Here is a 26,769-nt window from a genome sequence, read left to right as displayed (position 1 = left end):
GTCAGTCTTATGAATTTTTATTTTATGGAGAAAATAGAAAACTGAAAAAAGGTTATGTTGTCAGAATAAGGACAGGAGATTTTGAAGTAAAGAAAGTATAAACTAAGTAGTTATTAGTCAAAGTGTCTCTCAGCTCTCAGATGGTGGGGGTGCAGCCCTGCGCACAGCTTTGGCCAAGGCTTGCTGGATGACAGGGTACAGTTTATAACATCCCTCAATGCAGGTTCTAACCCCTGCTGTCAGAGTCTCTTCAGTCATTTCTCCGTCTGACTGCAGCCCAGAAATCTGGTTTAAGCTGGGGAGAAACGCAACAGTCAGACCGCCCTGGTTCTCGCTGCTGACTGAGCTGTAGCTGTTTTCCTCCATGTAAGAGGGGTCCACCACATAAGAGGCACCGTCCTGGCGAATAGAACAACCTAGCACCAGATCGTACATTTCAATCCCCGCATCTGCAAGAGCCAGAGAGGCACATGTGACCGCATGAGCCAGAACTGAGCCACTGTTCTCAAGAACCATCACGTTGACCTCGATCTGTGAGCGGGGATATTTGTGGAGGCACAGTGCTGGCTGCAGACTCTCATGCAGCATGAGAGAGAGGTCCTTGTCTTGGCTCCCTTGAATCCAGGAACCCCTCTCTGGGCAGGAAAATGGGGCGAAACGCATGTCAGTAGTCAACCTGGAAACACAAAGAAAGACAAGAGTTTTAATGTTTTCATAAATTTATCAAGCAGAAGAATTCACAGACAAAGAAGAGTCTACTAAAAAATATAAGCAGTAATGTGGATGCTTGAGGATTAGGCATTACAAGCTTAGTTTACACTTATGATATAACAATGAATGAATTAACAGCTTACCGTGTTCATCGTTGTATTGCCCTTACAAAACGCAGCAGCTCGGCTTTGAACTAGAACTTATTCCCACATCACCCCAATTTCAGCAACCCTATAATGGCTCCCTGTTGTTTTTAGGATTGATTTTAAGATACTTTTAAATCACGTTTAAAGCACAACACAATCCATTTCTGAGCTTTTATCTCCCCATGAAACAGGGTACAGTCTGAGATCCTGTGGCAGTGCTCTGCTTGCTGTCCCATGGTCCAAACTGAAAACCAAAGGCGACTGGGCCTTTGCTGTCAGAGCCCCCCCCGACTGTGGAGCAGCCTGCCAGAGGAAATCGGACACGCAGAATCATTCCTTGATTTTATTTCACTACTAATTTAAGACACACCTTTATAGTAAAACTTTTATTTTGTGAATTTATTCTAATTTTTAACATCTTACCTCTCTGCTTTTATTGTTTTTGTGAAACTCTGTTATTTGTATTGAAAAGTGATATATAAATAAAAGTATTATTATTCATTGCAGATGATCAGAAGATACTATTTCTTTGTCTTTTGTTTTCACAACTTGTGCTTTTCGTCACAACTGTACAGCCCTTCCACTAAAGCCACTGCACATATTTTGTATTGTGTTATAATGTTTTTAATTCTTATTCTTGGTTTATCTTCTCCTGCTTAAATTATGTGAGTAACCATACTACTGATTACACTACATGTGATTAACACCACAGTAGAAGTACAGACTATGTTACTTGCACATGTTGCTGGATTAAAACGAGAAGTTGACAGTTCATTTGAATGTCCACTGGAAAATGTTGGCTTGATTATACAGTAGGTCATTTCAGAGTCAGTCTTGTTGAGTAGGTTTTCACATACACTACCAGTCAAAGGTTTGGAAACACCTTCTCATTCAATGGTTTGTATTTATTTTAATTATTTGAAAGACTGTAGATCAATAGCAAAGACATCAAAACTATGAAAGAACGTAAATGGAATTATTTATAAGTGAAACCAGAATATGTTTTATATTTTAGATTCTGTAAAGTAGCCCCCTTTTTCCTTCATGACAGCTTTGCACACTCTTGGTACTCTCTCAGTCTGCTTCATGAAGTGGTCTCCTGGAATGGTTTCTAAGTAACATGAGCCTTGTCAAGAGTTAATTAGTGGAATGGCTTGCCTTCTTAATGTGTTTAAGACCATCAGTTGTGTTGTTCAGAGGTAGGATTAGTATACAATTGATAGCCCTATTTGACTACTGCTGTAATCCATAATATGGCAAACCAGATTATTTCATAGTTTTGATGTCTTCAGTATTAATCTACAATGTGAAAAATAATTAAAATAAATACAAACCCTTAAATGAGAAGGTGTGTCCAAACTATTGACTGGTAGTGTACATGGACTGTCTTGGTGTTTTGGAAGTAGCATTTTAAAAGTTCAAAGCATGCAATAAAAATAAATGCTTAGTTCTTTTTAAAAGTACATCATACCTTCCACATTTCATATCCGTCTCATCTTTGCGGTCTGTTTCTCTGGGGCCGTAAACGCAGCACATCAGTTTGGTGTTTCCAGCCTCTATGTACGCAGACCCTTTAGCCTGGCTCACCAGCCCGCAGCGGACAAACACGGGCCGGACGTCCACCTGATCCCGCTGTCGACCGTCTGCTCTCCCGGGGCCGGGTGACGGGAGAACCGCCGGCGGTTTACCTATAAAAAGTGACGGACTTTGGGACAACTCTGGCCCCCGAACGCGCTTAGTATCAGTCGGCATGGTGCAGCAGAATGAAATAGATGCGCATGTGAACAAGTCCGGCGTCAAATGTGCTCCCCAGAAACAAAACACGCGAGTGAATCATTCCGCTGTTTGTGGCGCCGACGGAAATTACATCAGCAATCATAAAATATCAAATGTATGTTTTTAAACTTAATTTATTCAGAAATTATGAGCAGATGATACTTGAGAGATGAACAACAGCAAAAGAAAAAAAGAGAAAGATAGAGAAGGGTACATAAAAGCTGGATTTTATAAGAAGTTTCAAGTCTTTGTAGATAGTCACAGCTCTGTTAATTTCCTTTAACTCAGTCCCTTTATTTTTCAAAATTTTCCTAAATTAATTAATATTGTAGTGCCTTTCAATGCATTCACATTAATCAATTTAAAAGTGCGTCTGTAAAAGAGAGATGACATTTTTTTCATCATAAATTATAACATATTTTCTATAAATTAATTTTGGTCCGGCATGATACAGTACATGTTCAAAATTAATCCAGAAGAATAATCTGACATTAATGCATTCGCAGCCATCAAGTATGTGTTGTTGCAATAGTATGCAATATGCCACAGATCATGACCTTTATAAACAGTCTATGATCATGACACACTGTCACACAATAACTAATTGTTCAATCAAAACGTTATTACATTTAGTTATGACAAAGTAGGGTCTTAAAAAACCTAAGCATATTCATGCATCACCAGAAACTATTCAATGCTATTTCCAAAACATGTTTTTTTAAATTAATATATCAATTTGTCTGTACGGAGGAAAGCAAATATATCCACTGACACCTGTGTCGTTTTCATTGCATCAGCCATGCCGGTGTAGTTCGAACCACTGATGTGGCGGGCTCGTCTATGATTGACAGCGGGCTCGTCCAATAGGAGTTGGTATTTACGGATATGCCGGTGCGGCGGACCAATCAGCGGCAGCCATAGGCGTGCTCGCTCAGTCTGTACTTTCCTTCTGGTCGAGCAGCGTGGACTAAAGCTGTGTGTTTGGGAGCAGTGACTGATTCAATCTGCGAGAATAGCAACTTCCGTGAGTATTAAAGTTTCCTCAATGAATATTAAATTGGAAAAAGCGTATTGTGCCATTCAATGGAGTTCATTTTCGGTCAGAGTTGTATGTTGAATTATCCCCCTTGGGGTGAACTCATAGAAGTAGCCTGTCTGGCTAATATGTAGCCGGCTAACGTGAGTTCCTCTGTCCCTCACAGCAGGTTACAATCAGCTGATCATCTGGTAACTCTGCATACCTGCTTCTACAGCACGATTGGGATGAATCTTGTTTTCTAGTTTGACTTTAAACTTAGAAGGGTACAACAATTCCCTATAACATAGCTTACAGTGTGAATGGTGTACACAATGGTGTTATTGGAAAGTGTTGTTTTCAGCATAGGTATAGAATATTAACCCCTGTTACTGTATATTCATCTTCTATATAACTTATTTTTGTGCAAAGTTTTGTGCACTATTATCCCACCTGTAAGTTAAAAATATTCATGATCATTTTTTGACAAAGTGAGGAGCTGCTCCTTTGACAGACTTTAAGCCTAACTTTGGTGACATAATGTTGAATTCTTTATACATCACCTGATATTCATGTCAGTGTCTTACTCTTGTGTCCTGATGACAGATATTGGGTCCTGTTTTCTATTCTGTCCCCATATTGACGTTTACCTACCATTTAAAGCCTTTTATAGCAAACTTTGTTTTCATAACACCCTCTTCGCTGTCTCAAAATTTCCATCCCATCACCCCGATGTTGCTTCTCTCTCTGGTTACCAGCAAGGTGGTTTGGTTGTCAGGATGGGGACGAGGGCTGTTTACCGTCTGATCGCTGGCCCCAGAGAGCTGAAGGCACCAGCTGTGTGGTTTCCTTTGCCACCTAGTTTATGAATGAACGCAGCTAAGGGAATTCAACTCTGCTGCCTTTTAATTATAGACAGCATACTGTTTCAGATGACACTGTATATGTGGAGATTGGCACATTTCAATGATATGTTCAGTTTAACTATTTGAATTGAAATCCTCCCATTTTTACACACTTCAATTTTGCTTCTTGCAGTGACTCTGAAGTTGCTATCTCCTCTAGTTTCCTACATTTTCAGGTGGCTTGACCAATTATTTATTCATTTACTTACAACATCAGTTGATATAAGCTAGCACTGTAGTTCATTATAATTTAAATGATTCTGAGTGGAGGTTTTAGTTGAACAGTGCATTGTACGAGTATCACATACAGTATGAGTAGAAATGTGTGAGTTGAATTTACCACAGAAGAAGCAATTCACTTTACAGACCCTTTGATTTGGTGTTGAAATTTAACTCTAGAGAAACTCAACTCAACTTTATTTATACAGCACCTTTCATACAAAGTGCTTCACAAAAGAACAGAGACAGAAAACAACAGAAATGGTAAAATAATAAATACATAATCATCATAAGAAAAATACTTAAAAATAAAAAAGTGATTAAAATAATTAATAATGATAATAATTATTGAAACTTAAATTTATTGCTTCTACCAAAGCCACAGAAAAACACTCATTATTTTAGAATATCTAGCGATATTACGCATGTGATTTCTTGCTTGAACAACACAGTGGGTTTCAGAATGAAGTGGAGGAGCTGCACATTTTTTGTCATTTTAACATCACTCATCACATCGTTTTCTGGTGGTGAACGTGGGGTCTTCAAATTTGGAGTTTGTTTTGTTACAGTAAAATAAAGAGGAAAGTAACAGCTCGGTTTGTTAAGGTGAAAATATTGTCTAAACAATTCCTGTTCTCTAATAAGACCACTGTTCTTACAAGCCTTCCAAGGTACTTTGTGTTAGCTGTTAGTGTCAACACAACTTAAGAACATCCTGATGTTACACTCTGTCCTAAAGGATGTTTCTGGATGGATTAAAAGTTATGCAAAGCACAAAACCAAAACTTTAGATACAAACCTGCTATGTCTAAATCGAATGCACTCTTGTCCACCTTCAGATACTAAACTGCTTGTTCCAGATCCTTTCTGAGTCTGGATGCAGGTCCCGGCAGAATAAAATTCCTGAGTGGCCGTTTCTTTACGAGAAGAGCCAAAGACTAATTTGTTGGAGAAAATGATAGAGTGGAGAGACGAGTAGAGCAGTCCTCTGACAGCTGGGGTTTGAAATTTGACTTTTTTTTTTCTGCCACTGTGGCAAGTGAGAAAAAAAAAATATATAGTCTAAGATATTTATAATTTGTCTTTTTTAATTAATAATTAATTATGTGATAATGTTACCGTTTCCACCTCCCATCATGTTAATTGCTGCCTTTTCTCATGATGTAGTATCTTTGGTTTGAAAGGAAATTTCAGGAGTAAAAATGAAATGTTAAATAGTAATTCATCTAAACAATCACTTACCAACCTATGTTGCAAAAACAAAAAAATGTATCAATTAATATTAATATTGGAATGATATGAAAAGACCTCATTATAATGAAAATTTATTGTTATGATGTGCTTCTGTAGACATAAATCTGTGGCAGTCCTGCTCTTTTAACAGAATCATGTCCCACGGTATTGTTCAACATAACAAAGTATTAAAGGGGTAGCTACCACAGTAAAACAATATCTGAATGGTAGTTCCTATTATTCCCTTAGTGCCCTAGTTATTATTAGCTTCATCATAACTAATGCTATATATGCCCATATCCTCCACCTTTATAATAAGTCTGCACATCTTAATAAAAATGCTTTATTATTTATTTGCTAGTGTTAAAGGTTTCACACAAAATCATTCCAAAGCTATTGTCTTGTTTTAATTCAAAGTGCGTCCAATCACTGGAATCAAAATGGAGGCCCAGCAGACCCTTAGGCAAAAGACTGACTTGCTGGATAGGACCAGCAGGTTTTACTGGTTGTGACTAGTCTAGTGTAATTGCCTTATGGTGCTTTATGACCCAAGTTATTGCAGCCTAGAATACTTCAGCAGCTTCACTAGAGACTTAGAGACTTGCAGCGTTTTAGAGTTTCTGCTCACTGTTTGAGCACCCAGGAGACAAAATTCACAATTTGTAATGTTAGCAGTAACATAATGTAAAGTTCAGAAACCATACAGTGGTGATAAAAGCTTGCTCAGCCCGTGTTTGTCATTTGTCAGGGTGCAGTCAAACTCATGTTAGTGCGAGTTTTCAACCAGCATGGTAATAAAAAATACATTATTTGATTAGACCGTTTGGACAAGGCTACTGACTCTTTTTAACCTCTGCAGTCTGCGTTCTGGTGACACCCCTTAACTTAAGCCAAGTGAGCTCTGGCACAGTCAAACACTTTTGTCTCTCTTGTTTTAAATAAAAGGAAAGAGTCTTTGCTTCAAATGTTTATTAGAGCAAGGAGCCAGAAACACATGAGACAGTCAAACACTGAAAAGACAAAGTTGATGCATGAGTAAAAAAGGTGTCAACATTTCAAACACTACTTTGTCAGTAGCTTGGAGCATTATTTGCAACAACAACTATGATGTTTGCTATACTGGAAATGTCGAGTTATGTTGTTGTGTTGGAACATACTCAGAAAGCTAGAATATTGTCACTAAGCTAATTAAAAATGGCTGCCACCCCAGAGAGCTGCACGTTACAACATGCTGGATGTTGATGTTTCTTTTCTTTTTCAGAGAGCTGGTCAGAATGGACTCCTCATTGAGTGCAGCCCAAATCCGTGAGAAGTTCATTGACTTTTTCCGCCGCCATGAGCACCAGTACGTCCACTCCTCAGCCACCATCCCCCTGGATGACCCCACGCTGCTCTTTGCCAACGCTGGCATGAACCAGGTACTCAATCCACTTCATTCCAAAACATCTGTGCTTCCTCTTCAGCCTGGCTCACCTGTTGGAGCTATTTGTGTTTTTTTTTGTATTTAGTTGTTTATTTAGTTTAGAATTAATAAGTAGTACTATTTGTTAGACTTATCTAAACTTTTCTTTTTATAACTCATTTAAGTTAGATTTTTGGGGTTATAATTTTTGCTAGTCATTTGTTTAGTATATTTAGATTTTTTGTATATTTAGTATTTCTTTTGTTTGTTTGGTAATTACGAACTGTGGGCACCTGAGGTTATTTAAGTAGGTAGGTCGCAGAAGGCCAGCATGCACCTGGGTGGGCCTATAGTTTTTTTTACCAGCGCAAGAGAGGCAGCAGGAGCCGTGATTTTCTTTGTTCCTTTTGTTTGCTTGCTTGCCATCAAAGTAAACCATTGGAAACTGCTGAACTTTTGCATGGACATTGGACTTATTTTGCCTGCGCATATCACATCCCCACGGTGCATCAGTGACCCTTTGATTAAGTTTAGTTAAAGTTTGAGGTTGTTATTTGGATTTTTCTTTGATTTTTTATGACAAATGGCCACTAAACCACCGATTTACAGCATTTGTACCCAAACTGTTCTATTTCTAACTAACTTTTTGTACCCTTTCTCTCAGTTCAAGCCCATCTTCCTCAACACCATCGATCCATCCCACCCGATGGCAAAGCTGCACCGTGCAGCTAACACCCAGAAGTGTATCCGAGCAGGAGGCAAACACAATGACCTGGACGACGTGGGAAAAGATGTCTACCACCACACCTTCTTTGAGATGCTGGGGTCATGGTCCTTTGGTGACTACTTCAAGGTATTATTCTGTCACCCTTTTCAGCCGTGTTACTTTTTAGACTGTCGCAAATATCACCCAACTGCTCCCCTGTGACCCTGAATGGGACAGCGTGAAAACCAACTTGCCAGTTATCTCCCCTTCTACCTAGTTTTTCTGTACTTATTAAACATGTCCACCTGTGCTATTGTCATATCCTACTTGCTTGCTCACCCATCTTAGTCCCTCTCTTTTATGCTTATTTTCTTCATGTTGAACTTGAGGTTTTTCACCTCATCTATATTAGAGATGCAGTCAGCTAACAGCAGAGAAACAGGAGTTATGGTATTACATGCAGGCTGGCATATAACTGGGGAAGTTGTGGCCATAATTAACTGTATCCCTTTATATATTGTGAGTCTGCAACAGCCCTGTAACAAAGCTCTGCTGTCAGCACTCACTTGTACTGGTGTCGGTGTGTTATTTCACATTGCACTACAGCCTTGCAGAAGCACAAAAGGTACAACGTTTAGAGTAAGAGAGGGAGGTTGACATACACACACACCTAGATGTGCACGCACACAGTGTTATTGGTTGTGCTGGTTCCAAGGTTCTACAGAGATCCTGCCTTGCCCCTAGAACACCTCTCTTACAACTTCTAATCACACCTCCGTGGTGGGACGACAGACCATCATGTTTATGTGATGGTTACCTTGAAGGGTTGACATCACAGGGGCATGAAAATCCTGCATTGTACCAGAAATATAAATGAGACTAGTTCGGCTATCAAAGTGCTCACAGTTTCTTCATCTTGAGCTGATTTCTTTTATTGCAGCCACACAGTATGATTCACATATTTGTTATTAACTTGCAAGAATCAATTATGATCTAAAAATATACATTTAAATACTCAGGGGAACAAGAGTTTTTTTGTTTTCCTCAACACTTTACTTTGCGTTTCTCTAGACCATATGTGTGGTGTCTTTCTTGCTACTATTTTTTTTAATCCCTCCATCTCTCTCTACAGCAATTGGCCTGCGAGATGGCCTTGGAGCTGCTGACCAAGGAGTTTGGCATTCCCATAGAACGTCTGTATGTCACCTATTTTGGAGGTAGTGCTGAAGCAGGCCTGGAGCCCGACCTGGAGTGCAAACAGATCTGGATTGATTTAGGGTGAGCAAGGTTTGACAATGAGATGAAGTGGTGAACATGTCAGATGAAGGCTTTTGTTTTGGAGGTTCTTTGATGATGAACTTATATCAGTCATTGGAGTTCCTGTTAACTACTCTATAAATCATTTACAGATCTTTCATTGCACCTCTGCATGAATACCAAAAGAACTGCTACCATCTGTGTGCTCCTGCTTAGATTTATTGTATAATGTGTGATTTTTTTTTTTTTCCCCCTGAGGAGCAGCCTCTCCTTTTCTCTTAAAAGTCCCTCTGAGCCTAGACACGGCCGACAACAACAGACTAAATGATCGTCTATGTCTACATTGCTCCACCATTGTTTCTATAATCAGATCTCCTCATATGTATCTTGACAAGCCCCAAAACATGAGGCAGTTTGACCTTCAGTATTTAAGCAATTGATTGAATTAAATCCCCTATCTGTGTTTCTCTTAGCATGGCTGAGGCTCGCATCCTTCCCGGCAGCATGAAGGATAACTTCTGGGAGATGGGAGACACTGGTCCCTGCGGTCCCTGCAGCGAGATCCACTACGACCGCATCGGAGGAAGAGACGCTTCTCACCTGGTGAACATGGACGATCCCAATGTGCTGGAGATCTGGAATCTGGTGTTCATCCAGTTCAACAGGTGACAGACTTAAACATAAATACATTTATCAGTTCAGACAAAGACCTGTAGACAATTAGATCTAGAGGGAGCGGAATCACAAAATTTACTTGAACTTTTAATTTGGAACCCCTGGATTATTTCCTCAGATGCAGTCAAACATGTTTTATCTTTATTTCATTCTTCATGCTTTTGATTGATCACATTTCTGCTCCAGCTCTATTATTTTTAAAGATGTTTCTTTTTATTTCTTAATTGTTTTTCTACTATTTCATACCAACACTAATCATAACAAACCCAGATGCATAAAACTCTACAACAGTGTGGTTCAGAGTGATTACAGTAAAAATTGCTCACATGACATCCTTCTCAACAACATCAGATCAAAATCTTTATCTGAGGTTGACATCAGGTGATGTTGGAATTTGGACACACCTCTGTCTTGTGTTTTGTACATTATAATTTACCGCCACACAGTAACATAGGCACACCTTTTCTCTCTACACCCGTCAGCATTTCCCTGTATTGTTTGTAAAGATATTAACACTAATTTACTGATAACTGTATCAGTCTTTGTTACAATTTTTTTCCTGCCCCCTTCTTTTCTAGAGAGTCAGAGACAGAGCTGAAGCCGCTTCCGAAGAAGAGCATTGACACAGGGATGGGTCTGGAGCGGCTGGTGTCTGTGCTGCAGAACAAAATGTCAAACTATGACACCGACCTCTTCATTCCTTATTTTCAAGCTATTCAGAAGGTACAGAAATGCTCCGTGGGATTAAATATTTCACCTGTCGGCTCAGAGAAATTGCAACCTATTCATCATTAATACAGAAGCTAGGGGTCTGTAAGGTCACACTCTTTCATTTGCATTAGAGCTGGATGCTGCTGGTTCCTCAGCACGGCTGTGTAGAAACAACACATTTAGACTTCCACATCAAAAAGGCTTTTAAATGAAAAATGGTTCTGTCTGTGAATCGGAATAGAATCTGCGTTAATCGTGTTCAGTTAGAATTTTTGTGCTAATTAGTCACTACGGATGCCGCTCAGCTCGGCCCCTTTAATGAAAAACTCAAGAGAGAAAGGGCACGCAAGCTAGGCTACATTATTCTGCAGACGGGGCCGATTCTGCCATGTGCTGTAGCCAATTTTGAAAGATTGGCTTATTAAAAATAAGAATCCAAGAAGAGCTATGATTGGTGTCTAAAAAGAGGTTCAGATCCAGGGACCACATTCATTACTCGTGTGTGTGTTTTCAGGGTACAGGAGCTCGCCCTTACACAGGTAAAGTGGGCGCTGAGGATGTCGACGGTATTGACATGGCCTATCGTGTGCTGGCTGACCACGCCCGTACCATCACCATCGCCCTATCAGATGGTGGCCGGCCTGACAACACAGGAAGAGGGTGAGACATGAACACTGCAGGGGGAGCATAACTGGAAGGAATTTCTTTGGGGAAGAAATATCTGAAAAATAAGCAAAAATCGTACCTGGTGGAGCACAGTGAAGTGTAATCTATGTGTGACACAGATTTACTTATTTGTATCCTATGAATTTAAAAATGCAAGGGGTGTCCAACAATGTGTCTTGCTAGTCTTTGAGGTAGTTTTTATGGTAAAATTGTTTTGTTTTGTAAACAGGATTTCCCTTGTTTTGCTGCTAATTTATTCTTTACTTGTCGTTTGATGTTTCCATCATGGTTAGCTACGTGTTGAGGAGGATCCTGCGTCGTGCTGTTCGTTATTCCCATGAAAAGCTGGGAGCTCAGAAAGGCTTTTTCGCCACTCTGGTGGACGTGGTGGTTGATTCACTGGTGAGTTTTGCTCCTCGTTTTTTACATGTTTTCCAATAGTTGTTTTGAAAAACACGAGTTATTTCCTTCATCTTACTCATACTCAAGCTCATAGTGCTGTAAATATGACATATGTTTTTTTAAGTCCTGTCCTTCTTTTTCTTTTATCTCCTCTCCCATCCTCCATCTTTTCCTCTTCTCCATCCCTCACACCCTGTGCTCTACCCCCATCCTCTTTTATTTAAATCCTCCAGGGTAATGCATTCCCAGAGTTGAAGAAAGACCCTGAAATGGTGAAGGAAGTTATTAATGAGGAGGAGACGCAGTTCCTCAAAACACTCAGCAGGGGGCGCCGTATCCTAGACAGGAAGATCGTGAGCCTGTCGGACTGCAAGACTATTCCAGGTGAGTCAGATATGATGAAAGGCTGATTAAAGAGGAAGGAGCTTAGGTTTGTTTTAGGAGATTACCTTTTGTTAGAGGACTGAAAAGGGCTTCAAATCTGCTGTAGAAGAGATAGATGTCATTAGGGATGGGTAATGAGAACCGATGCGTGATTGGTTGGTACCAAAAATACTGTAACGATGCTCCTACCTAAGTTCTATGCTAACTTTCTACCTTAACACAGGGCTATCCATACACTGCCAAACATCTGACTAGTCACTTCACTACAGCTGACTTCTTGCTTCTGTTATCAGTTCTCATTAGATGGTTTTGTCAACAAGCTGACACTGACTTCACCCTTTACTTTTTAGAAGCTCTTTCCTCCAATTCAAATTAATACAAGCATGAGAAAAATACCCATCTGTCTGTGTTGGCCCCGAGTCCGTGTGTGTGGGGTGGGAAACTACAGTGTTTGATTGATATTAGCAAAATTGTTTAAGATAAGATGAAATCTTGCATTTTACTGCACAGAGGTGAGTGATCATCATCACAGAGGTGGCAGCAACGTAACGTCTGCACAGTATGCACTGAACATTTGTCAGAACATGCCTCACAGACAGGCTTATTGAATGAAAAAAGAATCAATAGATAAGCCCTAGCTGTATATATTCCTCACATCTGTCCAGTTAAAGTGATAACTCTGGTTATTATATATACTTGTCTCACAGTCCAATCAGACAGGGCCTTGACTTGAAATACAATAACAGCACAGACACTCGAAACTCTAGCTTTAAAGGGTAACTTCTCACCAATTTGTCAGAATAATGTGGCAGCATTATGTCATTGTGTATTCTTTGAGTGCTGAAGCTTCAGACAGAAACCTCTCCGGCACATCAATCACATTTTTTACCTTCTGCGTTTGTGCATCCAGGTGACACAGCATGGCTGCTGTACGACACATACGGTTTCCCTCTGGACCTTACGTCCCTCATTGCAGAGGAGAAAGGCATGGTGGTGGACCTGGCTGCTTTTGAGGAGGAGAAGAAGGCAGCACAGGTGAGGAGAGCAAAGGAGGAGTGGAAGAAAAGCTCTGATATTCATTGATTGTTTGTTTGAATCAAGACTTTAGTGCTCTATGAGGGAAACAGTGTTTTGTGTCCTCTCCCTCAAGGATATTATTTTACATTGTGTCAGCGTTCTTTAGTATTGCACTGTAAGTTAAAATCAGGGGCCATGCTACTGATGTGTGAGTAAACCCTTATTTACCTTACAGTGCTGTACTTATGCCACAATGTTGATGTTTAGCAAGAAGATTGATTTATTTTCTAGTTTACTGAGAGACATGAGAGATTGTAACTAACCTCTCATGTACTTAATTTATAAGTCAAAAAATAAGGTGATAGTTACCCTATAATGAATCCTGATTTTATAAAGCTTTCTTTGTTAACATTTTGAGACATTTTTTATACAATTCCACCAGATTATAAAATCCTAACAGGAACTGTTCGCCGTATTGGAGAAGCTTTAGATGTGTCCTAAAACCTGTGAAACAAAATAAGAAATCCCCATCTTAATGTTCCACATCCTGATTTAATGGACATGGCCCACCTTTATCTATGTATTTTTACTAGCCTTCCAAATATAGGATGTAAAATAAGTGTTACTACACAAGTGAGGTTTTTTTCCTTTCTTTTTTTTTTGTATTGCAACTTTTGTTTAGAAATCTGGAATAATGTTGCAACAACTTAATTCACAACGTTGACTTTTGCTGTTTAAGTTACAATTGAGTCTAAATTTTCAATGGAAAAGATACAACACACAGTTCTTACTTAGTTTATGTAAGCGTGAAATATATCTCGTAATAAAGTCTCATTTTAGATTAGTTAAAGAAAACTCTGTTTATGCATCGCAATGTCCATTTGAATTTATTTATTTTTGAATTAATTTTCTCTTTTAAAGTTGCCAAACCGTTTGTGTTATGTTGAAGTGTCTAATTAAAAGTTGTAGATTTGTATTTGATTAATAGGACAATGTGTGTTTATGTTGTAGTTAAAATCCCAAGGTAAGGGCGCAGGCGACGAGGACCACATCATGTTGGACATCTACGCCATTGATGAGCTGAGAAACAAAAAGGTTCCTGCCACAGATGACTCTCCTAAATACAAGTACACCTCGGATCAAAACGGAAACTACAGTCAGTGATTTTTAATTTCTTGAAAACACAACTTCAGCTGACGCCTGTGTGTTTTCAGAACATTCACACACTAGCCTTTATTCTCTCTGCCTCTCCAGCCTTTCAGCAGACCATTGCCACAGTCCTGGCCCTCCGTCGTGACCGCGCCTTCTTCGACGAGGTGACGACGGGTCAGCAGTGCGGCGTGTTGCTTGACCAGACATCCTTTTACCCAGAGCAGGGCGGACAGACTTTTGATGAGGGCTACATGCTGCGAGAGGATGACAGCACAGAGGATGTAGGTGCAACAAAGAGGGTGGATGTGTGTGCAAGTCAGTGGTTTTTATTGAGGTCTGCTGAAGCCGTTTTTAACAAATTCAACGAGCTCTGAGGCATTTAAAAGCCCCCATTAAGGATGTTTTTCTGAGTTGATGTGTCGCAGAACACAGCCATCACAATGCAGAAACAGAAATATAGGTTTCTACTAATGGTTAACAAAATCACTTTGTCATCTCTGTATAATTGAACGAAACAATCAGAGGTTGGCTTGTGTGATGTTTAACGATTGTTTAATATGACTGGTTGAGTCAGACTAAAGATGGAAATAATGCCAGCAGGCAGAAAGAGCTTCAACACACACTGCCAGATGTTATACAACAATCATTCATTATAAAACACAGGCTCTGTCTTTTGTGTTGTGAGTGAATGGCATGAAAACCCTTTTATTTTATAGTTTGCAGAAACAATTTGTATAGAAAACTCATTTAAATGTCAGCAGTGTGTCTTTTTGTATTTCTATTGTTTTATAAAGAATCTCAGTTTTGCTGAAGATGACTGTTCTGCTTTTATATTTCTCTGTAACAGACAGTTTGCTTTCATAAAAGTTTATATTTAATCCTCAAATGCTAAAACAAACCCGTGCAAGATGTATGAGCAGGTGCTCTTACTTACCTCGTAGGCTCTGAAATCTTTGTTTTCTTAAAAGCATCACGTCTAACCATGCTGTCTCCCCGCCTGTCTTTGTTTTTCTGCAGCGCACAGAGTTCACAGTGAAGAACACGCAGGTCAGAGGAGGTTATGTTCTCCATGTGGGGACAGTCTACGGCACACTGAAGGTTGGAGACCGCGTTACCTTACGTGTGGATGAGGTGAGAAAATATTCACTGCAAAATCAAGCTGGTCATCGTCCATGATCTTTTTTTGTTATCAATCAGTTAAATGACCAGAAAGTTTAATGACACATTGAAGAGTGTGGTTAATCGCTCTCTTTGGGTTTCACCTCTTATTCATCACTCTGACCAATATTCGTCATATTCCCTTTCAAGGCTCGTCGCAGGCCCATCATGAGCAACCACACTGCCACACACATCTTAAACTTTGCCCTGCGGGGGGTTTTGGGCGAGGCAGACCAGAGGGGTTCTCTGGTTGCTGCAGATCGCCTGCGCTTTGACTTCACAGCTAAAGGTGCTCTGAGTACAGGAGAAGTCCGACGGACTGAGGAGATTGCTTGCGCTATGATAAGAGACGCAAAGGTGAGGAACAAGGAATGATCCAGATTTAAGCCTCATGTGGTTTTTCTTTTTAATTTTCTCTCCAGTATCTGAGTTAAAACTTCTTCCTGGCCATCAGCTTACTGTTTGTTTCTCTCCCACTTTCGGCTCTCTGCAGGAGGTGTACGCCATGGATGCTCCGCTCGCAGAGGCCAAGGCCATCCAGGGTCTGCGTGCTGTGTTTGATGAGACCTACCCTGACCCCGTCAGAGTTGTGTCTATTGGTATTCCTGTCGAGGAGCTGCTGAAGGACCCCAACAGTGCTGCTGGTGCTCTCACCTCTATAGAGTTTTGTGGTGGAACGTGAGTGTGATGCTTTCCTTTGTTTTACACACGAAACAGGCTATAAACAGTTCATGTAGCCGGCAGCTCAGTTACCTTCATAATGCCGTGATTCTCACTGTGTATTTCAAAGCACATCAAATCACAATGTGTCTTCATGCATCTCAATAACAGGGCTTTCAACTAACATTATTCCTCAAAATCCTTATTCAAGATAAAGTTATTTAATGTGGAATATTTCAATATTACTTTCAGTAAATTCAGCACTTAAAAAACAAATTTACTCAACTTTCAGTTTTCTTCTGTGTGTTTGTGTGTCAGCGCTCCAGCTGTGTACACTCGCGGGCCATGTGAAGTGTTCCTGTGCTCATGCCAGGGTGTCTCAGGGAATTATATGCCAGGGTTTTCCTGAACATGAATGTGAGAGGTAGCTGCCTCGGGCCCCATCAGCATTCATGGGTATTTTTATTATTTTTATGAGGAACACTGTTTTGCGGAAATATGGGAAGTGCCACACACACACACACACACACACACACACACACACACACACACACACACACACACACACACACACACACACACACACACACACACACACACACACACACACACACACTCATTATCATACATGTAAATATGATAATTCATAATTCTGTAAGGGGAGATCAAACAGCTTTAGAGAATTTCTGTTTTTAATGAGCATCATCAAACCAACATGCAATAATGAAACTGAATCTTCCAGGATGTGAATGCTTATTATTGAATCAAGTATTCTGGTGTGTTCACACAGTAAGGTGGGTGTCACGCCACCTCAGCCTCATTTTGAGCCAGGAAAAACCCTGAATACCCCTGTATTCCCTATCTGCTCCCGTCAAAGGACTACCATCTGCCTCGCTCTCACACTGAGAGCATGCAGGGGCAGGACCAGCCTCACAGCTTCTTGACTCTCATGCCGAGCGTCTGTGGCTCATATCACGAGCAGTTACTGTTTTTGTTTACAGTTTTTCACAATTGATAGGATTTATTTCTCAAAAACTTCCATCCATTTCTCCAAACTGTAAACACAAAAACCCAGTTTTCAAACTACATTTACAAACCTCTGATTCTTCTGAATTCAAACAGTCACATCAAAACGGTTCTATCTGTGCTTAGAATCAAACACTGTTTTTACATCATACACACAGCAGTCAAAATAAAAACACCACTGAGCAGGCATTACTCACTACATCAAAAAACAGAAACACAGTAGTCAGGGATTGCTCTACACAGTTTATTATTATTTGAGACAAAAGCAAGCAAGAAAGTAAAGTTTATCACAATAAATTATACAGACACTAAAAATGCAGTTATATTATCCAAAATAAGTAATCTAAGAACAATATTTTTGCTCTCCTGGAGAGGTGCATAAGAGAGAAGTTGACAATCAAAACCCAAAATACTGCCGTCTGCACTTTCAATTCCAAGATTTAGTATTTTGCTCCGCAGAGCACTGCAAAGATGGTAAACACAGAGACAGTGTTTCACTTTGTTCTCAGTCATGGTCTTCCTTATCTGCTGTGTCCTCTTACACTTCTTCCTCTTCCTCATGGTCCACCACCTCTCACACACACTCTTCCTCCCCTGCCTCTCAGATTGTCTCCATCCATCTTTGATATGTTGTGTTTACGCTGTAACACCTGTTGTTAAAGCCCTTGGCAAAATAATGCAGCCTAGAGTTCAACTGGTGCAATGTCTTTATTTATCCTCTTCACCCACGTGAAACTAAAAGCAAACATTTCAATACATAACATCTATACAAAATTCCACACACAATAACATTTAATTTATTGCAAAGGTATTGCACTCGTGCCCACAACAATAAATCATTAACATTTGAATATAACATACCACAACATAAACATACCTCGCTTTGCCTACAAAAGGTGCAAACATTCCACATGTCTGGAGGACCATTTAGAAAGTGTAACACTACGAAACTGCCCGACCACACACACGCTGCTCCACCCAATATCAGCTGCTGCTCAGCTGTGACTTCAGGGTGTATCAGCTGGCTGTGTGGAGACGCCACCATGTATTTAAATTCTGAATTTGGGGGGGTATTTCCGGGGCTTCTAACCCAGAACATGAATATTTATCTTTGAAGGAACAGGTGTTGCTGGCCACTTCCACCCGTGCTGTGTAACTGTAAAAAGAGATCTGCAAAGTGTGCCACATTTTAAAAAGGTGGACGGATTCAGTGAATGGGTTTCGGGTTCTGATCATTTAGTTCAGAGGATGGAATTTTGGTTTTAAGTATTGTGGAAAAATTGCAGTGTGTTGTCAGCAGAACAAAGGCGGGATGGAACAACGAAACATGTTAGCGCTTTTGTGTTTACCATTAAAGGCAAAGCTGTACTGGTAGCTGAGTATGTTCTGACTTGAATCAAGTTTGCAAGACCGCTTAAACCAAACAAGAGAAGAGGGATAGGAAGAAAACATGTCTGCAAAAGCACCAGTGTTCAGAGCTGCCGGCCCTCCGTAGTGGAGGTGTGTAAAGTACAAGTCATTAATTGGATTTGTGGGCCTCATGGTGTCACTGTTGTCACTGTGCGGGGCTCAGTCTAGTGATTAGATTTGCTCCAACAATTTTCACATTGCCTGCTCCTGGCTGTAATATTCCCCTAAAAGCCGAGACTTTCTAACTCCTGGATATTTTACTGTCAGACTTTTTATTTCATTTCATTCGTTTTTGAGCCAAAAAAGATTTCCAGTTTAATGTGCATAGGCGAGGCGTGGAGGTTTATTTCTAAGAGCTGGCTCTGACTAAAGCGCTGTCTGAGACATTCCCTTACCATATCATGCTACTTGTGCTTTAAAATGATTCCGCTTTAGTGTACACTTATTTTGCTTCCTTGTTTCCTACCTCTTTGATGTTGTTTTAATGTGCAGCCACTTCAAAGATCCCCCTGCGTTCTTGCTGCTGTTGTTCTGTAATGTTTCCTCCCTCTGCTCTTGTTCCTCCTGCTCCTCAGAGCTCTCCATCTCTGCTGCCTCCCACAGTTGTGTAACCCTGTTGGTAATGTGCTGTTGTTTCTCTTATCTGCAGCCATCTGCGGAACTCGGGTCATGCAGCACCGTTTGTCATCGTCTCAGAGGAGGCCATCGCTAAGGGCATCCGCCGTATTGTTGCTGTGACAGGAACAGAGGCCCAGAAGGTCAGGACACACTCGCACACACACATTTGGCATGAAGTGATGCTTATATTCACACATCCACCTACACTTGTTTTAAAAAGGTACATAGATTTAGTATTCCCAAAGTATGTATGTCCCTGTCTGACATTAAATGATCACCTCATGATGATGGTCATAAAGTCACATTGACTGTCTTGCAACTCATGACAGAAAAAGTCAAAAGTTTAAATGAAATTGCTCGAGGTGTCCTTAATGAGTCCCTGGTGAGAAATGGCAGCCCAGCAGCAAAGCTTTAATGAAGCTTGTTTTTGACTTGTTGAACTCAGCGAAAGAAAGGAAGAAGCATTTTGCACTCTCTCTCTCTCTCTCTCTCTCTCTCTCTCTCTCTCTCTCTCTCTCTCTCTCTCTCTCTCTCTCTCTCTCTCTCTCTCTCTCTCTCTCTCTCTCTCTCTCTCTCTCTCTCTCTCTCTCTCTCTCTCTCTCTCTCTCTCTCTCTCTCTACCCTCTCTCTCTCTCTCTCTCTCTCTCTCTCTCTCTCTCTTCAGCCCTGAGGACAAATTAATCTGTACTAATTTTAGAAAACAATTGCTGTTTGATCCTCTCTTTTATCTTTTTTTTGTCCTTCTTTCTTCCTATGCTTTGCATATTTATTTCGGCCTTATTCCTTCTTTCACTTCTTGCTCTTTTCTCTCTTCTGATGCCTCCGGCGTCTCACATTTCCCAGGCCCAAAGAAAAGCAGATTCCCTGCAACAGTCTCTGGCCACTCTGGGAGTCAAGGTGAAGCAACAAAAGGCTCCAAACAAGGACATCCAGAAGGAGATCGCAGACATGACAGAGGTAAATGTCAAAAAGACGCCAGGCAGTCCCACCCAAACAAATCTGAGCTGGGGTGTCAACATTTCTATTCTGTTTGCAGTCGATAGGCACAGCAGTGATCTCCCAGTGGAGGAAGGACGAGATGAGGGAATCTCTTAAGGGTCTGAAGAAGATCATGGACGACCTGGACCGCAGCTACAAGGCTGACATCCAGAAGAGGGTCCTAGAAAAGACCCACGAAGTGATCGCAGGCAGCCCAAACCAACCCCTGCTTATCATGGTGATGGAGAGCGGAGCCTCAGCCAAGGTGAGTCCATCCTTAAAAAAAACTCTAAAATGGCGTCTATTAAAAAGTACTATGACAGAAAGATATTTCTTCCTGTTGAGATTGTTGCAGTTTAATGTTAATGTACAAATCAGCCTCAAAGAAAACTCTACATACACATACAGGAGGAAAACTATAACCCAAACCTCAAGACTTCTTCAGCATCCTGCCCAGAAAGAAAAGTGCAAACATTATTAAAATGAAGTTTATCTGCATCAGTGCACAGTTCTCAGGCAGGCTCATGGCTTATCTCATTGTTTAATTACCATGGGACCAAATCGGCTCCATGGCCCATTAATTCTGACCTTGAGACATCAATAATGCTGATTAGGAAATGTTCTACTTGTTTTTTCTGTCTCGCCTCCTTTTCTTCACCCTTTGCCATTATCCTTCAACTTTTTCTCTCCCCTCACCTCTCAGGCTCTGAATGATTCACTGAAGCTGCTGAAGACACAATCCCCTCAGACTGCTGCGATGCTCTTCACAATCGACCCTGAGGCTGGCAAGATTATCTGCCTGTGTCAAGTCCCAGAGGTAACGCACGCACGCACGCACGCACGCACGCACGCACGCACGCACGCACGCACGCACGCACGCACGCACGCACGCACACACACACACACACACACACACACACACACACACACACACACACACACACACACACACACACACACACACACACACACACACACACACACACACACACACACAGTTCAGTTACACAGGCCCAATCCCAACCCCAAAACCTGTGGCTTGCAGACTTTATTGAGCATCCCTGCTGAGTGTGTGAGGATTAAGGCTGTCTTTCACATTATCAGGTGCATAAAATACATGAAAAGGACTTGGAAACGTGAAATTGCTCTTTTAGTTAATGGCAAAATCTAGTAGATTGCAATCAAAACGGTCTCCTAAGAAGATGATTAACATCTGTGCAAGGTGGAATAAGAGGCATCTTCTGTTGCAATAACTTAGCCATTGGATTTAATTCATAGTTCAAATTGTGCAAATTCCAAAGGTGGCTGTTTGAGTGGTCCTGGATTTGCATCTACTATATTGCGCAATATGAGCCTCCATATGTATAGTGGTGTGTTTGCGATAAGCTGCATAGGCTCTTGTAATATCAGCTGGGCAGCAGGGGTGGATCCAGAGGGTTGCCAGAGTGGCATGGGCCCCAATTTAAATCTAAATGGCCACCCCAAAATCTTAGATCGACATTTTGGGCTGTGTTGCACCTACAGACTCGTGGACATAGTCTCACCCGAGGCTTCCACCAAGTCCAAGACGCAGCCGAAACGCAACATAGCGGATCCAGTGGAAGGTAACATATTGACTAGAAATGAAATCAGATCAGATCCGATGCCGTGACAGATCAGAGACAGACTGGACACTGATCCAGTGGTATTTGGCAGTCAGTCTCAACATTGGAAGTTGCCACTTGTTTGCACCAGGCTGCCTGTGGTTTACTTTGCAAATCAATGATTCATCACATCCTCTACTGTGATGAATCATTGAATTGCATTGACATTTTTGAATCAATTAACAGCACTAATTCACAGATTTCCTTTTGGTTGTTTCCTAAAACGAGTTAACACTGTCATGTTTTAAAGACAAATACTAGAGGTGTGGTGTTTTCCTTGAGTATTTAATGGCCATGCTTGTGACGTAATTATAGTGAGTCTCATTCCTCACTTTTATACCATTTCAACCCTCGTAGACCATTGAGTGTTTAAAGAGAGGGACGATGCATCCACAACTCCAGTTCTACAAAGTAATGCCAAAATATTCCCCAAACAGACGCTGCTGTACTGCGCTGGTAGCATATTTTGGAACAAGAGTCTGTGCAGTAGAGATTGGCTGATGAAACTACCACACTGACCACACTGAAAAAACACTTTTAACCTATGGTGAAATAGCAATGACCTCTCAGGTCGGTTCAGTGTACAGCGGAAATGATTCTTGTGTCGCTTGAAGCGGATGCTCACAGTTATTTTAAGTTTAGTAGCTCAAATGTGAGTGTCTCTTATGTTTTTTACACCACCCCTCCTCTGCTCTTTTAATCCAGTGAACTCTGCACCGCAGGGGCTGCGTTTCTCAATAGAGCTGTCAATCACAGCACCCCTGTTATAGCATCATGACTAAAGAAAATAAAATGTCTTAGAAAATGAAATCCTTGAGCATAAACCACCATGATAGAGACAAACTGACAGAAATCATGATTGAAAATATTTTTTGATGTGTGTATATATGTAAATATCTTTTAAAGTGTGTCTCATCTGTTAAAACTGAGGAGAGAGGCTTTATGACCCACACTGCAGCCAGTCAACAGGGAGGAAGCTTTAATGTTTTGGATTCACTGTTCAAGAGCTGTCATGTCCATTTTGTAATAGAGTCTATGTTATGGACCCACACCCTCACTGACTGCACACCTGACATTGATTAAGTCCCTGAGGGTTTAGCGCTTCGGCTTTAGGCTAGAGATTGGGATTGGGCCACAGGGTGCTGTGAACCTCTCTGTGCCAGATCTGTCTTAACCTTCGCTCCCCTCTACAGGAAGTGACAAAACGTGGTCTGAAGGCCAACGAGTGGGTTCAGGAGATTTGTCCCCTGGTGGATGGCAAAGGAGGCGGCAAGGACATGTCAGCCCAGGCCACAGGCAGGAACACACAGGGCCTGCAGGATGCGCTAGAGGTGGCTAATGAGTTCGCACGTCTCAAACTGGGAGAGAACTAAGAGCAGAGGGGGGTGGAGAGAGGAGATATACTGTGATGGTGAAGGAGTCTTGCCTGAGTAGACTTCAGATAACATTCTCCTTCCAGCCTCCTGTCCTCTCTCTCTTCTTCTACCTTTCGGTCAAAAGATTAGAAAAACTCCCAGGTTGGTATCTCGCTCCTGCAATAAAGACAGATGACCACTGACACCCAGCAAGCGCTTAATGAGCCACTTTTTTTTTTTACTGGGACTGTGATTGCAAATTGGCACCTGTAAAATTCTTCTCTGTAAAAAATCTTTGGATGAAGATCCTCATTAGTCGTCTAATAAGTTAGATAAATCCTAGCGTCTCCCCTTCATTAATTCCTGATTAACTAGAAGAGAAGACAAGGGTTTAACTCTTTTTGGATTCACTTCCTATGAGATCCATACTGCTCAGGTGAAGCATCCCAAATAGTGAAATTGTCTCTTGAATAACATCCATCTTGTCTCTGTGTTTGTGTCTCAACTCTGCTTTTTCTATCGACCCCCAAAGCACCTTGTCTTGATCCCCCGCAGGTTTTGGCTCTCTGTACCTCTTAAGCTCAGCCTCTAAAAGACAAGTAAAGCACAAAACCAGCTCTTAAATAATTTAGCTACAGTGTACACAGTCTGTCCTGTGTTGGCTGACTGCTTTTGATCTGATCCCTGAGCATTGGCTCCATCCGTCTGTGTGGGTGAAAGCCTTGGTTCTTCCCTGTGATTGGTTCGACACAAGTTGTACGAACAGTAACTGTCTTTTCAAATAACAAGCCATGATCTGTCCACAGGTTTGATTAAGTAAATTAAAAGCTCACTAATAATATAAATGATCATGAAAATGTCCCTCAATAAATCTGTGTAACTTCATCCCTCTGACATTTTAGATCTGTTGAATGCAGGATGTGGATATTGATGTTTTACATCGTTGTAGCTGTTCATGTGTCAAAGAAAAATCACCTCATGGGGTGGTAATAAATACTTCTGGTAAATGCCAAGAGTCCTCCTCTTTTTTTTCAGGCTTTAATGATTTTAGCCGGTGATTAATTTCAGGCACACTCAGGTGGATAGTCTGAACTTTGGTGAAGTTCAAAAGTATCAATTACACTGCAAAGTCAAACTGAGATCATTAGATGTGGATCACTGAACAAAAACGATTGAGCCATAAACTCATTAGGTAGGACAACATATCAACAATGTTGGTTTAAGGAGAAAGTACCAGGTGTGTAAATTGTCTTCAGGCACAATGTGACCTGCACAATAGCTGTATCGGATCATAATTCACCTGCAGCATCTTCTTTATCAGCATGGATTGGTTTTAGAGAGAAGTTTCAGAACAGTTAGTGAATGAGGCTCATTTTTTTCTGCATTATCTTCATTAATGTTTTCAATCATTCAATTAAACATGCCGAGGAACAATATATCTGGTGTAAGCTTCATTGGCTTGATAATATCAGTAGCTGCTGCATTAGTGGCGGCTAATGGGGATCTGAATAAAATAATTACTCTCTGAGTGATTTTCTTTTTAATTCTTTATTTTTGTAATTGGACAGCAGTTTGTCATACAGAGCATTGACATATAGAATAGAGAATTATGTTAATTTCTACTGCAGTCCTCAATTTTTAAAGATTATAAGAACTAAATACAACCTGGGGGAGACAATATATATACATTAGAGTGAGCCAGAATAATTTCAGGGAGAGATAAGTGACAGAAAATTGATCACACTAAAAACAAAAGGAAAAAAACCCCACAAACATGCAATTTGCTAAAACAAAACAGCATCACCGGGTACTTGAAAGGTATCATCCACAAAATCTGTTAGTAGGGGTTCTAGGAGATTCAGGAAGCAACCACTGCCTCATAATGGCTTTTTTACAAGCACTACTCAAAATGGCAAACCGATATTTATCAATAGTCCTAGCCTGAAAAGCTACACCTCCCAAGAACAATGTAGTAAATTGCAGGTCAGTATTAAATATACTTTTTAATATTTTATGAAATTCTATCCAGCAGAGTCTTAACACTGGACATTCCCAGAATATATGCCAGTAGTCTGCTTCCTGAAATCCACACAACCTTCAACACTTTGAATCCCCTCCTGTAAAATGAGCTTTCTGCTCTGGTGTGACAAAGAAACAAATCAAACACTTCCATCCAAATTCACGCCATACATTAGAATTGGTACATTTCCATTGGAGTTTACACACATCTAACCTAACCTCATTTGGTATCAACAAATTACCCTCTTTCTCCCATTTCTCTTTAACATACTCAGTGGTTTGTGGTTTCTTTTTTATAAAGAATTATTATTATATTATAAATCCTTATAAAGTTTAGAAATTACACCTTTATTTGAGTCATTTTGGTAAGCACTTACAAATAGTCTCAAAATGGTATCATCAAGGTCTGTTTTATTTATGTTATGTTCAAAATGACTATGAACTTGAAGGTATCTGTAAAAATCTGATTTTTCGAGACCATGTTTTCTTTTCAGGGTATTCAAAATCTTTTATTTGACCCTTTTCTGTTATTGAAAAAATACGTTGTTATGCCAAATTGGATTTGAATCCAGGATCATGAGCACACCACTGGACACTCAAATTAAATCGAGTGTCACAAACGTGGGAGTGGTTTTAGATTCAGATTTTAATTTTGGTGCTCATTTTAACAAGGTCGTAAGTACTTCATTTTATTATCTCAGAAACACAGAGAAAGTCAGACCTTTTTTTTATCATAGAAAGATGCTGAAAATTTAACACATGCTTTTATTACCACCCGCATCAACTACTGTAACTCTCTTTTTACTGGTTTGCCCCAAAAAATCTCTCAGAAAACTGCAGCTTGTTCAGAATGCTGCCGCCAGGTTTTTAACATGAAAAAAGAAAATTGAGCTCATAACTCCTCTTCTTGAAACTCTGCACTGGTTACCTGTTTCTATTAGAATTGATTTTAAAGATATTTTACTTGTTTTTAAAGCTCCTAACAGCCTTGCTCCTCCATGCCTCACAGATCTCCTGTCATTTTATGTTCCAGCTCGATCAATGAGGTCCTTGAATGCTTCCCTTCGTGTGTCTCAGGCAAGAACCGTCCAGAGAGCATTCTGCTCTTAAACTAGTGGAACTCTCTGCCTCTGGACATCAGAACGGCGAGCTCTCTGGGTGTTTTTAAAAGTAAACTTAATTAGCTTTTAATTTGGAGTAATTAATTTTTAGCCCTGGACTGCATTATTATTACTATCAATTCTTTAACATTTTTTTTAACTTATTTATTTATTCATTTATGGTAGTTATCTGATCTTTTTACCTTTACCTTATTTTGAACTTTTCTTTCTACTATTACTTATTTTATAGTGTTTTATTTATAATCATGCCTTTTATAATTTTACCATTACTGTTGTTTTCTGTCTCTATTCTTTTTTGAAGTACTTTGGGCTGCATGCAAAATAAAGTTGAGTTGAATCAGTCAGTAGTTAAATAAATAAATCAGTAAATTAAAGCAATACACAAGAACACACCAGCCTTTAAA

At 40.4% G+C, this 26,769-nt stretch overlaps 2 protein-coding genes across 2 annotated transcripts; one reads left to right on the top strand and one right to left on the bottom strand.

The window, feature by feature from the left end:
• Nucleotides 1-2,681, bottom strand: exosc6 (exosome component 6). Its single transcript, XM_034686741.1, has 2 exons — nucleotides 2,329-2,681; nucleotides 1-676 (listed from the first exon to the last, which is right to left on the bottom strand). Exons 1-2 carry the CDS (start codon nucleotides 2,607-2,609, stop codon nucleotides 130-132), a joined length of 828 nt encoding a protein of 275 aa, XP_034542632.1. The 5' UTR covers nucleotides 2,610-2,681; the 3' UTR covers nucleotides 1-129.
• A 27-nt stretch (nucleotides 2,682-2,708) lies between these two features.
• On the top strand, nucleotides 2,709-24,238 carry aars1 (alanyl-tRNA synthetase 1). The gene is made up of 21 exons (XM_034686740.1): nucleotides 2,709-2,748; nucleotides 3,431-3,657; nucleotides 7,267-7,423; nucleotides 8,072-8,260; nucleotides 9,246-9,391; nucleotides 9,844-10,035; nucleotides 10,624-10,768; nucleotides 11,271-11,416; nucleotides 11,716-11,824; nucleotides 12,058-12,208; nucleotides 13,119-13,243; nucleotides 14,237-14,381; nucleotides 14,480-14,658; nucleotides 15,395-15,508; nucleotides 15,686-15,892; nucleotides 16,029-16,213; nucleotides 19,281-19,389; nucleotides 20,093-20,206; nucleotides 20,286-20,492; nucleotides 20,931-21,044; nucleotides 23,064-24,238. Exons 3-21 carry the CDS (start codon nucleotides 7,280-7,282, stop codon nucleotides 23,241-23,243), a joined length of 2,901 nt encoding a protein of 966 aa, XP_034542631.1. The 5' UTR covers nucleotides 2,709-2,748; nucleotides 3,431-3,657; nucleotides 7,267-7,279; the 3' UTR covers nucleotides 23,244-24,238.
• Nucleotides 24,239-26,769: the final 2,531 nt, after the last annotated feature.

This window comes from Notolabrus celidotus, chromosome 6 (genome assembly GCF_009762535.1).
Source record: "Notolabrus celidotus isolate fNotCel1 chromosome 6, fNotCel1.pri, whole genome shotgun sequence".
NCBI lineage: Eukaryota > Metazoa > Chordata > Actinopteri > Labriformes > Labridae > Notolabrus > Notolabrus celidotus.
This window is presented reverse-complemented; position numbering and strand designations above follow the sequence as displayed.